This window comes from Solenopsis invicta, chromosome 13, assembly GCF_016802725.1.
Source record: "Solenopsis invicta isolate M01_SB chromosome 13, UNIL_Sinv_3.0, whole genome shotgun sequence".
In the NCBI taxonomy this organism is placed as follows: domain Eukaryota; kingdom Metazoa; phylum Arthropoda; class Insecta; order Hymenoptera; family Formicidae; genus Solenopsis; species Solenopsis invicta.
In genome coordinates, this window is record NC_052676.1 from 12,696,040 (window position 1) to 12,712,435 (window position 16,396).

Consider the following 16,396-nt stretch of genomic DNA (forward strand, 5'->3'; position numbering starts at 1 on the left):
TTAATGAAACGACTAGAGCTTATTGGTAGTTACATTAATCATGAACTGTAAGTATGTAAAAAGATAGCAACTTCTCAATTTGGAAAATATCCTCATTGACAGAATCAAAGTCCTTGGATGTACTTATTATTAAAGATATTAGACGAGTTTTATAATACATCGATTGATCAATCGCATTATGTGCAAATAGAGCTTTTATAGATGTTGCATTTGCGCCTAATGTGATTGATCAACCGATGAATTAAAAAACTCGCTCATTATGGATGTATGAACATTCTTTTGCAAAGTTTTTAAGCCAATAGGTCAATAAATACAATAAAACAAAGACAAATGAATAATAAAAGGCACTTTTTTTTTCCTTATATGTATATATAACGATTTAGTAACGACTAACATGTAAATACGGTAACAATATTAAATTCTTAAAATTCTTACAGATATAACTTATTTCTAAACATTATTTAGAAATTTTGTAAAAAAAAATATTAAAAAAACATCATAGGAACATTGACTGCTAAGCGCATAGAATATTAACATTAATAATATTAGCACCTTTCAAAACTGTACTTATAATATATAGTAAAAGAAACCAAATTATTATAAAGTTTCTTGTCACTAAACGAAAATAATAAATGTGACAAGGACAATAAAAATAAAAACAATTTTTATTAGTTGCCTAAATAATATCACTATTTGTGCAACTTTTTTGGTATTGCAAATTATTTAAATAAATAACACTATGCTACCATAAAATGTTTAACTTTACCAAAATGGCCAGAACTGAATTGCTGTGGTTTTTTTTTAAGTTTATCTTTAACATACTTAAATAATAAAAATGATAAACTTTTGTCAACTATTATTTTATCACATCTGTGAAATGAGCAAAAAGTACTCACATAGTTCTTGAAAAATGTATCTTTAAAGATTAATTCCAGTTTGTTCTTATGAACAAACGTTTATATCACAAAATTTGTATAATTTATCGTGGAGATTTTGTACTAGTATAATTACTTTATTGCTTGGATACGTCAGAGCATCGACAGTAGGAGAGTATTCTTTGAATGTCGTGAACAAATGATGTGGTAATTTTTCTGTAGCGAATAAATCGACTCGACATTGCGAACAATTGTCGGGAATGAGAATTTTTTTTTAAATATAACCGGATACGTAACTAAGAGCTTGATCAGCATCAGTGTTAAATTTTTCTGCCCACTCGGGAATGCAATCAATTATATTTTCAAAATTTTTATTTTCATCATCTTTATTTTTTTTAGAATTAATTGTGACATTTTTTATAAAATTACAAAAACTGCACACATTTTCAGTGTAATCGTCTTTACAATTTGCGGTTTTTGTAATTGGTCCTGAAAGATTATTTAATACTACAGTTTTCAACGCAGCTATAAACTAATGGCATGTAGGAGCAGTATTCGAAATTCCGTGCTGTCGAATTTGACAAAATAAATTTTCTATGGAATCCTGGTTGAGGTTCCTTAAATTTAAATATTTTAAACCGACCGTTTGTAAAGAATTCCATAATGTAATAATAGATCTTATGCTTCCCAACCTTTAACGAATTGATATGTGTTTGTAACGTTTTTTCCCGTAACTTTATCAAATAACTCCCATTTTGGTATTTGCAATAAAACTTTATTCCATAAATCTAAATGAGGCGAGTCATCTTGCAAACAGCAGTTGTAAATTTTCCTGTGTTTTGGTAATGTGGTCCACCCATTTAATGAATCGAAAAGATTATCAATGAGTTCAACAAATTCTGCCGTTTGTAATGCTTCTGCTGGAAACATATCATTCATGTTGCTAACTGACCAAACGTTAATTGCATTTGCAACACTTCGGCTCAATTGGCGTGCAGCTACTCGTACCTTCATTTTTAAATATGAATCCTTAAAGTTAAAGTCGCTTTCTTTCAATTTATATAGCAATTTAAATGTAAATTGTTGATCTATTTTAAAAGCATTATAAATATATGTAAATTTAGCAGTTTTATGTGTATTAAATTTTATATCCGATCGGAGTAAGGCATTACGTGTGTTCTTCAATAAATGCGGAACATCAAAGATTATTACAATTCCTTCAGATCGAACCATGAACGTGTATGATGTTTGTCTGACGTTATTTTCTTGGCTCAATTCTAACAAGGCTCTTCGTTGAGTTGAGCCTTGATCACAAATAGTAGCCTTGATTTTAACGCCAATATCTTGTAGCTGTTCAATTATATGTTTTATTAGAAATTTGAGATTATTGCAGGATATGTTATTTGCTGTAAAATAATAAGCTAGCACTTGTTTCCATGATTTGCGTATACCACGAATCATGAAAACAAGTGCATGATTAGCTCCATTCACAGTTCGTCCCAATTCAGCTAAATCCTCGTAACCACTAATGATTTGTTTGTGAGCTTCATAATGATAACCTTTGTTCAAAGACATTTCGTCAAAAATTAGTGAAGCATATCTATTTCGTTCGTGCATTTCGTCTATTTTAATTTTTAATTGATCCAAAAGGACTTTGTTTATTCCTGTTTCAAATGGAATTTGAGATAAAATGCGTTGCAGACTACGCGGAGATGGCAGCTCAAAATGTTCACTAGAACGTAGAAACTTGTACAGACGAGGACCACGTTTATACATTGACAAAGCAAACGCTTTATCCTGTTCTGTCCATCGTTTTCCGGAATTTTTACGTGAAGCATTCACTAATTGTGAATTAATGAATGCTTTGATAACATCATTTAATAGTGTATTAATGCAATCGAAAACATTATTATCGTTTTTTTTTTCAAAGTTGCTAATGCGTTTTTTGTATCTGACATTCTTTTCTTCATTTTAGACAGTTTTACTGAAATACCGCGTTTAATTTCATACATGCGTTTGTATCGTTCTGACTCTGTTTCTGAAGAAATTCCTGTTTTTAATCGTGAATTTTCGTTTCTTTGTTCACAATTTTCGTCATTATTGTTTGGACAAGTGTTATCTGGGCAATTATTTTCTTTGTTAACAGAACATGAATTTCCATTTTTGCAACTTTCCTGATCACATATACACATTGTCTCTTCTTCACATTCTTCCTCACCATTTAAAAATTCTATAGAATTAGCATCTTTACTATTATTAATGACAAGACATGACTGAGCAACATTATTAAATGTATTAGTATCATATGAACAGGATGGATGAACAGGAGTTTCTTAACAAACAGTATCAGAATTTACATCGCTGTTAAACGAATTTGTATTAACGGCAGATACATTAGCATCACGTAACGGGCGACATGAATTCACGTTTTCATTAGTTGTTGGAGGCAAAATTTGAACAGGAATTAAATTATTCGATTTTTCACTTTTTTTCGGTATCACGTTTGGATTTAACAAATGCTTTGTAAAGTTAACAAAATCTACTGTTCGAAAATGGTCTTCACAAATACGCATGTTCTCAGAGTTTACATTAATGTCAATGCCACAAATCAGTTTCCATTTAACACAAAGATCGTGATTTTTCGGAAATTTAAAAAGATGCTTGTTTATTGACTTTATCGACATTCGCGTTGTAAAAATTACCACATTCGGGAAATTTACAAGAATATTTCTTTCGAGGAGCCATTTTATAATTGTATTAAAAAAAGTGAATATGTTAAATTTTGAAATTTTTCTTGTAAATTTCCTACTCACGATAGTATCCAAGAAATCAGTAAAAAGCATTATTAAACTAACTTACATTAATTTAATATCACAGCTTCAGTCTTTTACATATTGCTTTTTTCTTCGGTAAAGTTCCCATCTTCCTATCGTAAGCACGTAAATCGTCCCTCATCGCTCGAATTATAATTAACTAGTACTTTTTTAGCGAGCAACATCTTTGGAATAGGTATAACAGGCTTAAATGCTACACCCGCAGGATCATACTCCATGTAAAGCTCCTCTGGTGATCTAAAATTATAAATATAAAAATATACAATATTTGGATAATATAAAAAGATTTGATACAACTATCTAATAATTGTATATATTATAAATCATTTGTTAGTGAAGATATTTTAGTACATTTTAATATATAGTTTTTTTTAATTAAAGTGAATTTAAAATAAATTATTTATATTATTTATTTAGCAATAATGTTTATTAAGAGGAGGTAATGTATATTATACTACTATCTTATATAAAAAATTAATTAAATAAATTATAGAATAATCTATAATTTAAATTTTGAAAATAATTGAGAATATTAAATGGTAATAATAATAATAATAATAATAATAAAGTTAGTAATATTTTAAATTTTCTAAGAAAAATATAATAATTTATAGGTTAATCATAATTGTTGAACAAAATTCGTACTTACAATTTTGCAATTTCAGTTGCCGAACTATCTTCGCCGCTCATAGGTGTAGTATACGCTATATTTTTAGCAAATTGCCTTACTACTCTGTGATAGTAACGCTGTAAAAACAATTATAGTGTCATCTGTCGTTCATCAAAAAAAAGGATTATTGTAAAGTTGAAGTACCTGTAAAGCAACAAGCTCGTACAATGCGGTGCAGTGAGCGTTGCAATAATCTGGTCCTTCAATTTCGCTCTGGTAATGACCTCCATTGACGCAATCGGTATCCAATAAAACATAAGCCGCTTTCCCAAGTTGCATCACTTGTTTAATAATATCAGTTCCTAAAGCCGCCTTATGCTGCGATTGCAATGCTAGTGTATTTATTCTTTTTACAAAAGCTGTCATTCGCGTCTGAGTGAATGAGAATTTCATCCCAAGTTACATCTTGGTACTACATCTTGGTAAAAATTTATATTAGTACAGTGCGCAAATCTGGAAATTATAAATGAGACATTGTAAAATAAAAATAAGATACGAGTGAAAATATATAAAATGCATTACTTGGCTAATCTTTCCAGATACACAGACAACATTTCAGATTTCTGAAGTATATAGTAAATAACTACGCCCATATTTCTGTAAGAATTTTGTCTGTTTATTTTCTTCAGCTTTTGTCTCGAGCATCTCTTTCTTCACTTTCTCTACATGTTTGATGTTTTTTCTCTCGCGTCGTTTATTCTGCTTTTTTTTCGCTGATGACTGAGAATTTTCGACAAAACACGTAGTTCTTTTTCGCTGATAAATAAGAATCTGTAGCAACGTCTGCAGCACGGTCTCGGTTTCTGAATGTGTCCTCCCACAGTATACTTTCAATATTATATTACATCAGTAAAAATCAAAGAACATATATAAAGATAAAAATTTTTGCAACGGAACGAACAGTCATGTTCGACGTTCGACACACTGGGATCACACTAGGTTCTTAAATATGGAAACATCATGGCTGACGATCACATGACCATTGCCAACCGAGTTTGGGGATAAAAGTTGCGCGCGCATGTCAAAATTGAGCGATAGGGGCCGATTAAACACGAGCAATTTTATGGTTATGGGTTGGATGTTGTGTCGAACGTCGAACATGACTGTCCGTTCCGTTGCAAAAATTTTTATCTTTATATATGTTCTGTTATTTTTACTGATGTAATATAATATTGAAAGTATACTGTGGGAGGACACATTCAGAAACCGAGACCGTGCTGCAGACGTTGCTACAGATTCTTATTTATCAGCGAAAAAGAACTACGTGTTTTGTCGAAAATTCTCAGTCATCAGCGAAAAAAAAGCAGAATAAACGACGCGAGAGAAAAAACATCAAACATGTAGAGAAAGTGAAGAAAGAGATGCTCGAGACAAAAGCTGAAGAAAATAAACAGACAAAATTCTTACAGAAATATGGGCGTAGTTATTTACTATATACTTCAGAAATCTGAAATGTTGTCTGTGTATCTGGAAAGATTAGCCAAGTAATGCATTTTATATATTTTCACTCGTATCTTATTTTTATTTTACAATGTCTCATTTATAATTTCCAGATTTGCGCACTGTACTAATATAAATTTTTACCAAGATGTAGTACCAAGATGTAACTTGGGATGAAATTCTCATTCACTCAGACGCGAATGACAGCTTTTGTAAAAAGAATAAATACACTAGCATTGCAATCGCAGCATAAGGCGGCTTTAGGAACTGATATTATTAAACAAGTGATGCAACTTGGGAAAGCGGCTTATGTTTTATTGGATACCGATTGCGTCAATGGAGGTCATTACCAGAGCGAAATTGAAGGACCAGATTATTGCAACGCTCACTGCACCGCATTGTACGAGCTTGTTGCTTTACAGGTACTTCAACTTTACAATAATCCTTTTTTTTGATGAACGACAGATGACACTATAATTGTTTTTACAGCGTTACTATCACAGAGTAGTAAGGCAATTTGCTAAAAATATAGCGTATACTACACCTATGAGCGGCGAAGATAGTTCGGCAACTGAAATTGCAAAATTGTAAGTACGAATTTTGTTCAACAATTATGATTAACCTATAAATTATTATATTTTTCTTAGAAAATTTAAAATATTACTAACTTTATTATTATTATTATTATTATTATTACCATTTAATATTCTCAATTATTTTCAAAATTTAAATTATAGATTATTCTATAATTTATTTAATTAATTTTTTATATAAGATAGTAGTATAATATACATTACCTCCTCTTAATAAACATTATTGCTAAATAAATAATATAAATAATTTATTTTAAATTCACTTTAATTAAAAAAAACTATATATTAAAATGTACTAAAATATCTTCACTAACAAATGATTTATAATATATACAATTATTAGATAGTTGTATCAAATCTTTTTATATTATCCAAATATTGTATATTTTTATATTTATAATTTTAGATCACCAGAGGAGCTTTACATGGAGTATGATCCTGCGGGTGTAGCATTTAAGCCTGTTATACCTATTCCAAAGATGTTGCTCGCTAAAAAAGTACTAGTTAATTATAATTCGAGCGATGAGGGACGATTTACGTGCTTACGATAGGAAGATGGGAACTTTACCGAAGAAAAAAGCAATATGTAAAAGACTGAAGCTGTGATATTAAATTAATGTAAGTTAGTTTAATAATGCTTTTTACTGATTTCTTGGATACTATCGTGAGTAGGAAATTTACAAGAAAAATTTCAAAATTTAACATATTCACTTTTTTTAATACAATTATAAAATGGCTCCTCGAAAGAAATATTCTTGTAAATTTCCCGAATGTGGTAATTTTTACAACGCGAATGTCGATAAAGTCAATAAACAAGCATCTTTTTAAATTTCCGAAAAATCACGATCTTTGTGTTAAATGGAAACTGATTTGTGGCATTGACATTAATGTAAACTCTGAGAACATGCGTATTTGTGAAGACCATTTTCGAACAGTAGATTTTGTTAACTTTACAAAGCATTTGTTAAATCCAAACGTGATACCGAAAAAAAGTGAAAAATCGAATAATTTAATTCCTGTTCAAATTTTGCCTCCAACAACTAATGAAAACGTGAATTCATGTCGCCCGTTACGTGATGCTAATGTATCTGCCGTTAATACAAATTCGTTTAACAGCGATGTAAATTCTGATACTGTTTGTTAAGAAACTCCTGTTCATCCATCCTGTTCATATGATACTAATACATTTAATAATGTTGCTCAGTCATGTCTTGTCATTAATAATAGTAAAGATGCTAATTCTATAGAATTTTTAAATGGTGAGGAAGAATGTGAAGAAGAGACAATGTGTATATGTGATCAGGAAAGTTGCAAAAATGGAAATTCATGTTCTGTTAACAAAGAAAATAATTGCCCAGATAACACTTGTCCAAACAATAATGACGAAAATTGTGAACAAAGAAACGAAAATTCACGATTAAAAACAGGAATTTCTTCAGAAACAGAGTCAGAACGATACAAACGCATGTATGAAATTAAACGCGGTATTTCAGTAAAACTGTCTAAAATGAAGAAAAGAATGTCAGATACAAAAAACGCATTAGCAACTTTGAAAAAAAAAACGATAATAATGTTTTCGATTGCATTAATACACTATTAAATGATGTTATCAAAGCATTCATTAATTCACAATTAGTGAATGCTTCACGTAAAAATTCCGGAAAACGATGGACAGAACAGGATAAAGCGTTTGCTTTGTCAATGTATAAACGTGGTCCTCGTCTGTACAAGTTTCTACGTTCTAGTGAACATTTTGAGCTGCCATCTCCGCGTAGTCTGCAACGCATTTTATCTCAAATTCCATTTGAAACAGGAATAAACAAAGTCCTTTTGGATCAATTAAAAATTAAAATAGACGAAATGCACGAACGAAATAGATATGCTTCACTAATTTTTGACGAAATGTCTTTGAACAAAGGTTATCATTATGAAGCTCACAAACAAATCATTAGTGGTTACGAGGATTTAGCTGAATTGGGACGAACTGTGAATGGAGCTAATCATGCACTTGTTTTCATGATTCGTGGTATACGCAAATCATGGAAACAAGTGCTAGCTTATTATTTTACAGCAAATAACATATCCTGCAATAATCTCAAATTTCTAATAAAACATATAATTGAACAGCTACAAGATATTGGCGTTAAAATCAAGGCTACTATTTGTGATCAAGGCTCAACTCAACGAAGAGCCTTGTTAGAATTGAGCCAAGAAAATAACGTCAGACAAACATCATACACGTTCATGGTTCGATCTGAAGGAATTGTAATAATCTTTGATGTTCCGCATTTATTGAAGAACACACGTAATGCCTTACTCCGATCGGATATAAAATTTAATACACATAAAACTGCTAAATTTACATATATTTATAATGCTTTTAAAATAGATCAACAATTTACATTTAAATTGCTATATAAATTGAAAGAAAGCGACTTTAACTTTAAGGATTCATATTTAAAAATGAAGGTACGAGTAGCTGCACGCCAATTGAGCCGAAGTGTTGCAAATGCAATTAACGTTTGGTCAGTTAGCAACATGAATGATATGTTTCCAGCAGAAGCATTACAAACGGCAGAATTTGTTGAACTCATTGATAATCTTTTCGATTCATTAAATGGGTGGACCACATTACCAAAACACAGGAAAATTTACAACTGCTGTTTGCAAGATGACTCGCCTCATTTAGATTTATGGAATAAAGTTTTATTGCAAATACCAAAATGGGAGTTATTTGATAAAGTTACGGGAAAAAACGTTACAAACACATATCAATTCGTTAAAGGTTGGGAAGCATAAGATCTATTATTACATTATGGAATTCTTTACAAACGGTCGGTTTAAAATATTTAAATTTAAGGAACCTCAACCAGGATTCCATAGAAAATTTATTTTGTCAAATTCGACAGCACGGAATTTCGAATACTGCTCCTACATGCCATTAGTTTATAGCTGCGTTGAAAACTGTAGTATTAAATAATCTTTCAGGACCAATTACAAAAACCGCAAATTGTAAAGACGATTACACTGAAAATGTGTGCAGTTTTTGTAATTTTATAAAAAATGTCACAATTAATTCTAAAAAAAATAAAGATGATGAAAATAAAAATTTTGAAAATATAATTGATTGCATTCCCGAGTGGGCAGAAAAATTTAACACTGATGCTGATCAAGCTCTTAGTTACGTATCCGGTTATATTTAAAAAAAAATTCTCATTCCCGACAATTGTTCGCAATGTCGAGTCGATTTATTCGCTACAGAAAAATTACCACATCATTTGTTCACGACATTCAAAGAATACTCTCCTACTGTCGATGCTCTGACGTATCCAAGCAATAAAGTAATTATACTAGTACAAAATCTCCACGATAAATTATACAAATTTTGTGATATAAACGTTTGTTCATAAGAACAAACTGGAATTAATCTTTAAAGATACATTTTTCAAGAACTATGTGAGTACTTTTTGCTCATTTCACAGATGTGATAAAATAATAGTTGACAAAAGTTTATCATTTTTATTATTTAAGTATGTTAAAGATAAACTTAAAAAAAAACCACAGCAATTCAGTTCTGGCCATTTTGGTAAAGTTAAACATTTTATGGTAGCATAGTGTTATTTATTTAAATAATTTGCAATACCAAAAAAGTTGCACAAATAGTGATATTATTTAGGCAACTAATAAAAATTGTTTTTATTTTTATTGTCCTTGTCACATTTATTATTTTCGTTTAGTGACAAGAAACTTTATAATAATTTGGTTTCTTTTACTATATATTATAAGTACAGTTTTGAAAGGTGCTAATATTATCAATGTTAGTATTCTATGCGCTTAGCAGTCAATGTTCCTATGATGTTTTTTTAATATTTTTTTTTACAAAATTTCTAAATAGTGTTTAGAAGTAAGTTATATCTGTAAGAATTTTAAGAATTTAATATTGTTACCGTATTTACATGCTAGTCGTTACTAAATCGTTATATATACATATAAGGAAAATAAAAGTGCCTTTTATTATTTCATTTGTCTTTGTTTTATTGTATTAATTACCTATTGACTTAAAAACTTTGCAAAAGAATGTTCATACATCCATAATGAGCGAGTTTTTTAATTCATCGGTTGATCAATCACATTAGGCGCAAGTGGAACATCTATAAAAGCTCTATTTGCGCTTAATGCGATTGATCAATCGATGTATTATAAAACTCGTCTAATATCTTTAATAATAAGTACAAGATTACTGGTAAGTTACCACATGAGATCAATTCCATGTGTAGTACACGTGCCACCCCACTAGGATCGTGGCAGTCGCCTGTTTCCCTTTCTTTAACACGGAATTGACATTTCTCTTTATACAGGGTGATTCAGAATAACCCGTTGTCTTTTAAGGGACGTATTCCTGGTCGAATTATTCATATAATTCTAAAACGATTTTTCCTTTGCCAAAAATTTGTCAGACGCTTAGATTTTAAAATATCAGCCGATTAAGTTAGCGTATCAAGGGTCGAATACAGATGGTACGCAGGGGCGGCACACTCACCGTTACGTGCGGGTGTGTCGTGAAGTGCCTGTTGCGCTCAACTGATACAACACAAGTATTTCTCCTTTCTCACTTTCTCTCTCTCTCTCTCTCTCTCTCTCTCTCTCGCTCTCTCTCTCTCTATCGCATCACAATGCTAGCTTTAACTTAAAAATGTAATTAATTTTTATGTTAATTTTAATGATTTTAATAAGAGAAGTGCCAGGAAATTCTGTGTACAGTCAAAGAATTGAACAAAGAATTGCACAAAATCTACAAAAGTATTTACATCTCGAGTTTTTAGAAACAGTAGTACTTTTTTTGTTACAGTGAGTGAGAGGGGGAGGGGAGGGAGAGAGAGAGAGAAAGCAAACGCACGTGCGCGCGTGCTTGCATAAACAAGTTTGGACGTGCACTTATTTACGTATTATTCTGTACAGCGATCAATTAGTTGTCTCCACAATGAGACAGACCAAAGTTTCCTTAATCCTCTCGTAAATTATCATTTTAATATCATAATACACAATTTATTCACTTGATCAATAAAACTTGAGTAACTAATTAACGATCACTTCGAGTAACGATCACTGTAAATAATTATTAGTCATTCGGCATGCGAAAATATGTAGCTCGATAAAACCCGTGTTTACGCGCGACGAACAGACAACACGTGTTTACTCGACAACAGGAAAGAGCCGACTGTTTTTATGGGATACGTTATGATCGAATATGAATGCGTGATTGGTCGAACAGAAGTTAAAACGCGGCAATTTAAAAGTAAAATAGTGATTAATATTGTTTTTAATAATATTAAAAATTTATTGAAAAATATTTTTCTATTCATTTTATTAAAATTATTTTTTTATATCAAGAGATTCTACACTGAGAAAAAAAGTTATTAAATTTTAATAAATATTTGTTTGAATACTTGCAATGACATAATTTATTAAATGTAATTAAATATCTAGATTTCGTGCAATTCTTTGTTCGATTCTTCGACTGTATAAAGAATTTCCTGGCACTTCTCTTATTAAAATCATTAAAATTAAGTAAAAAATTAATTACATTTTTAAGTTAAAGCTAGCATTGTGATGTGACAGAGAGAGAGAGAGAGAGAGAGAGAGAGAGAAAGACAGAGAGACAGAGAATGAATGAATGGATGAATAAGCATTTATTCTGTCCTAGGGCAGGCCCTCTAAGGACGCACAGAAGTACAGAGAAACGTAGAGAGTAACAATAATATCACTTACGAACTAAGAACAAACGAAATTGCAGGAGAAAACTAAGCTGCAAAGAAGAAGTAGATATAACTGAGATAACTGAGATAACTAAACTATATAATAATTCTATAATAACAAACAAAACAAATGAAATAACATAACGGTGATTGTATTGTTTGTAGTGAGTGAAGCTGAGGAGCGCTATGTGCCAGGCGGGGGGGGGGAGGGATTATAGCGCGACCGCGGCTCAATAAATAGCCGAAGAGCGAGCGCTTAAAGGCGCTAGCTGAGGCAGTCTCCCTGACGGCAGGAGGGAGATTGTTCCAAAGAGAGCATGCGGTCGAATGAAAGGAACGTTGGTAGGTGGAGGTGCGGCAGAAGGGGATGGCGAGATCGAGGGATGAGGAGGGGGAGGAGCGCAAGTGTGAGAGAGGGCGGTGAAGAGGACGGAAATTTTCTAAGAGATAGGAGGGAGACGAATTAAGGATGATTGAAAATAGGAGGCAACATGTGAGATACTCCCTCCTGTCGTCAGAGCTGAGCCACCCCAGCCTCTCGTAGTACCCCGAAATGTGCTCATCCTTGCGAAGATTGAAAATGAACCGAACGCATGAATTCATTAGGCGTCTTAGCTTTAATTTTTGTTGCCCTGTTAAATCTGTAAAGAGGGCCGCGCAGTAGTCAAAGACGGGGAAGATGAGAGCCGTGACGAGCTGAGTACGGAGGCGCAAGGAGAGGCAGCCGGAGAAAGCTTTTAGCCGCCAAAGGATGCCGTTGACGCGGCTCGAGGTGCCGCGAACTTGTTCCGACCAGCTGAGAGAGCTGGATAGACAGATGCCGAGATTAGTGACCTTGTCGGTTGTTTCAATTGGTGCGCCGTTGAGGTGAAGTTGGATACGAGAGAGAGAGAGACTGAGAGAGTGAGAGGGGAGAAAGACTTGTGTGTGTATTAGTTGAGCGCAGCAGGCACCACACCCGCGCGTAACGATGAATGCGCCGCCCCTGCGTACCATTTGTATTCGACCCGTGATACGCTAACTTAATCGGGTGATATTTCAAAATCTAAGCGTCTGACAAATTTTTGGCAAAGAAAAAATCGTCTTAGAATTCGACCAGGATTACGTCCCTTGAAAGACAACGGGTTATTCTGAGTCACCCTGTATATGTTCTGTGCCCGGTGCTGCAACCTGCAACTCGCAACTCGCAGCCACTGAACTAAATACCAGAGAGGAACCTGAGAGAGGACACGCTTCGATTTTAAATACAACCTTATTTTGAGAGGGCCTCTGTGATTCACAAAAATGGACATTGAACTACACAGCCAATGTCCATTTTTCACGTCGGTAAAATCCACGTTTAGATGGTACCCAGCGGTGCTATATCCATTTTTACGGTTCTCTCCCGTGCTATGTGCAGGAGTGAGAGATGAAGCATCAGTTGAATAAAGACGGATAATGGATTTCTGTCCGTCTTCTGTTTAGACCATCGGTTAGAAAGAGAAAGTATCGCGGTAGCTAGAGTTGGTATAAAGAGAGTTGCGACAATTACTCGGAAATCGCCTTTAAGGGGGAAAATATATAGCTACACAGCGGCAATTTCGAAATATGAGCAAGCAATACTGTGTAACACAATGTATATGCAATTCAATGCTTTCTAATTTTGACACAATCATACAGAGCCGTTTTTTTATATACAGCGAACATACTTAACCTTAATTTTTGCACAATTTTGAAAACCATGTCAAATGATCGATATTATTTATTCATGAGAGGTCGAATACATTTAGCTTTGATAGAAGCAGTGTTTTACAAGTTGATACTGTGTAATACTGCATCACACAGTGTATGACTATGTTTTGTTGCTGGAAAGCTCTCAATAACAATGAAATATAATTTTAACTTTAAATAATCATTACTTTTTTTAAATATATATAAGTTTTTTACATTTTGAGTTCTACGACTTACAATTAGAATTATATAATTTAAAAAGATTACTTTAAGGAGATTTTTATTTTATGTAGCAGAAAGATTATGCTAAGAAAAAATTATTTTTATAAATGTACCAGGATCAAATATTTAACTCAATCATCTTAAATTCCTCGTAAATTGTTATATAAAAAAAAAATGTTAAAAGAAAAATTATATGTTAATAAAAAAATAATTATTACATTAAAGTGTTTTGACATCCTTCTGCTGCACAATGTACCATCTCACTAAACAATGTGTACAGAAAGGCTATTTAACATATTTTCTTTAATATTATTCATTAGTCTACATATAAAATGACAATAATATTTGTAATAATAAATAGAATGTTAACAATAAGAAATAAAAAAATAGACAAATTTTTAAAACAATTTGAGATTATATTTGTATATCATTATTTTTATTATTTATTAAGAAATAGTTAACTTCTTGGCTTTAAAAAAATATTGACAAAAATTACACTTGTGTAATTAATATTCTTTTCAGAATTAATATTCTTTCTAGAGTTTGCAAAAAAGTTGCAAAAGAGTTTGTATCAACTGAAACACGTAAACACACTCTTCAACCAAAGATGATTAGGCTGCGTTCGGGAATACACACCAAGTTCTTCCGAATATCATTTTATCCTTGTTTAGCATTCAGTGAACAACAAAGATAAAACGACAGTCCAAGGCACTCGGTGTGTACAGCTCTATTTAATTTACCTAACCTAACTGACCGGAAATTTCCCCCTTAATGGCGGAGCCAATCAGCATTAGGCACATACATTGTCGCAACTCTCTTTATACCGACTCTAGCGGTAGCAAACACGGAGCGAGCGGCGATGTTATCTCTACGGATACCCTCCTCTCCACTCCCCTCTCGCCTATCTCGTTTTCCGCGCTACCTTTTGGCCGTAAAATTCAGAAAGTACTATTCGGACGATTTCTAGGCAGGGACGCAGAGAAGCCAGAACGCACCCACTCTTTATAAATGTTTTATAAGAAAATCATCCCACATAACAAAACTTGATCCCAGGGATATCCTGCGGATGTATGTCAAGGGATTTCTAATATCCTGAGGATGTGCTTAGATAAACTTAAGAGGTCTTAAGGATATCCTGTGGATGTCTGAAGGTCCGCTATGTAGAGCCCTAGGATATCGTAATTCAGATATCCTCAGGATGTCTTTGGATAATCAAATTTAATCCTGTGGATGTCCAATGGATGTCTTAAAATAACTTTTAGGACTTTCTAATTCTATGAATTTTTCCAAAATATTTACATAAATGTTATTGCACAACATAATTCCAATAAACAAAACAATATTTTTGTAACATTTTAAAAAACGTTTTACGCAAAAAAAAATCTTGGGAATTTTTTTTCGGAAATTCCAAAGCGGTCACCCATCCAAATCGCCACTCCGGTGAACGTTGCTTGACCTCCGTGATCGCTGCGAACTGATTCCTCATGATGACCTGTGAACACTTTATGCTGATATGTGTATATAACTGGTAGATCAAGTCAATATACATTATCGAAAAAATGAAATATGTATAATTAAAGCACAATATTACAATATTTATATAAACAAATATAAAATTATAGTTTTTTTTTACTAATTTTGCAAATGCAGAATAGCATCTGGAATAACTTTTCTGTTATTTGTTTAAGTAAGATGCAATTAGAAAATATATATCAATATATAATAATACAATAATTAAATTAAATAAAAAAAAATTTTTATTAAAAAAACAATTAAAAAATATTAATGGTTTATTGGGCTGTAGATCGAGGTTTCTTCATATATGGACCTATTTCATTTATTGATAAATATTTATATTTCTTAACAATACTATGATGCATACAGCACCACGGGACCGCATGCTTTTTTCTAGAGTCTTAGAGTCAATATTTGAAGGATGTCTGCAGACGTCTATGCAAAGTTGATTTGCCGTTAACTTTGAAAGCCTGACTTGGATGAGTCGACTTACAGTCGATATATGGACGATTATACTCTTAGGGAATGTAGAGATTCAGCGGAAAATTTAGTAACGTCGCCCGACCTTAGTTTGTTAAATGCGGATGAATAATTATGGATGAGTTAAATTAATATATTATTATACGCGAATATTCTCTTTATTAAAAAATTATGATATTGCAATGTTTCCGGAATATTACTGGCATATGCCATGCGATGTTGCAGGCATATTGTTAATTTATGTTTCTGCAATGTCTCCGTAATATTGCATTGCAATTTGCAACATTGCAACGTTGCTGCA

The 16,396-nt window shown here is 32.3% G+C and overlaps 2 protein-coding genes across 2 annotated transcripts; one reads left to right on the top strand and one right to left on the bottom strand.

Annotated features, from left to right (window-relative positions):
• Nucleotides 1-2,486: 2,486 nt before the first annotated feature.
• Nucleotides 2,487-5,047, bottom strand: LOC120359395 (nucleolar complex protein 3 homolog). Its single transcript, XM_039456717.1, has 4 exons — nt 4,902-5,047; nt 4,524-4,832; nt 4,359-4,456; nt 2,487-3,946 (listed from the first exon to the last, which is right to left on the bottom strand). Exons 2-4 carry the CDS (start codon nt 4,770-4,772, stop codon nt 3,802-3,804), a joined length of 492 nt encoding a protein of 163 aa, XP_039312651.1. The 5' UTR covers nt 4,773-4,832; nt 4,902-5,047; the 3' UTR covers nt 2,487-3,801.
• Nucleotides 5,048-5,346: 299 nt separating this feature from the next.
• On the top strand, nt 5,347-8,278 carry LOC120359394 (nucleolar complex protein 3 homolog). The gene is made up of 4 exons (XM_039456716.1): nt 5,347-5,863; nt 5,933-6,241; nt 6,309-6,406; nt 6,819-8,278. Exons 2-4 carry the CDS (start codon nt 5,993-5,995, stop codon nt 6,961-6,963), a joined length of 492 nt encoding a protein of 163 aa, XP_039312650.1. The 5' UTR covers nt 5,347-5,863; nt 5,933-5,992; the 3' UTR covers nt 6,964-8,278.
• Nucleotides 8,279-16,396: the final 8,118 nt, after the last annotated feature.

What these genes read in the sequence shown, in the direction of transcription:
- LOC120359395 (XM_039456717.1), bottom strand. Translation starts at nt 4,772, where the DNA reads ATGAAATTCTCATTCACTCAGACGCGAATGACAGCTTTTGTAAAAAGA. An exon ending in ACGAGCTTGTTGCTTTACAG is followed by an intron (nt 4,457 to 4,523) that starts GTACTTCAACTT and finishes TTGTTTTTACAG; the next exon opens with CGTTACTATCACAGAGTAGT. An exon ending in GCAACTGAAATTGCAAAATT is followed by an intron (nt 3,947 to 4,358) that starts GTAAGTACGAAT and finishes TTATAATTTTAG; the next exon opens with ATCACCAGAGGAGCTTTACA.
- LOC120359394 (XM_039456716.1), top strand. Translation starts at nt 5,993, where the DNA reads ATGAAATTCTCATTCACTCAGACGCGAATGACAGCTTTTGTAAAAAGA. An exon ending in ACGAGCTTGTTGCTTTACAG is followed by an intron (nt 6,242 to 6,308) that starts GTACTTCAACTT and finishes TTGTTTTTACAG; the next exon opens with CGTTACTATCACAGAGTAGT. An exon ending in GCAACTGAAATTGCAAAATT is followed by an intron (nt 6,407 to 6,818) that starts GTAAGTACGAAT and finishes TTATAATTTTAG; the next exon opens with ATCACCAGAGGAGCTTTACA.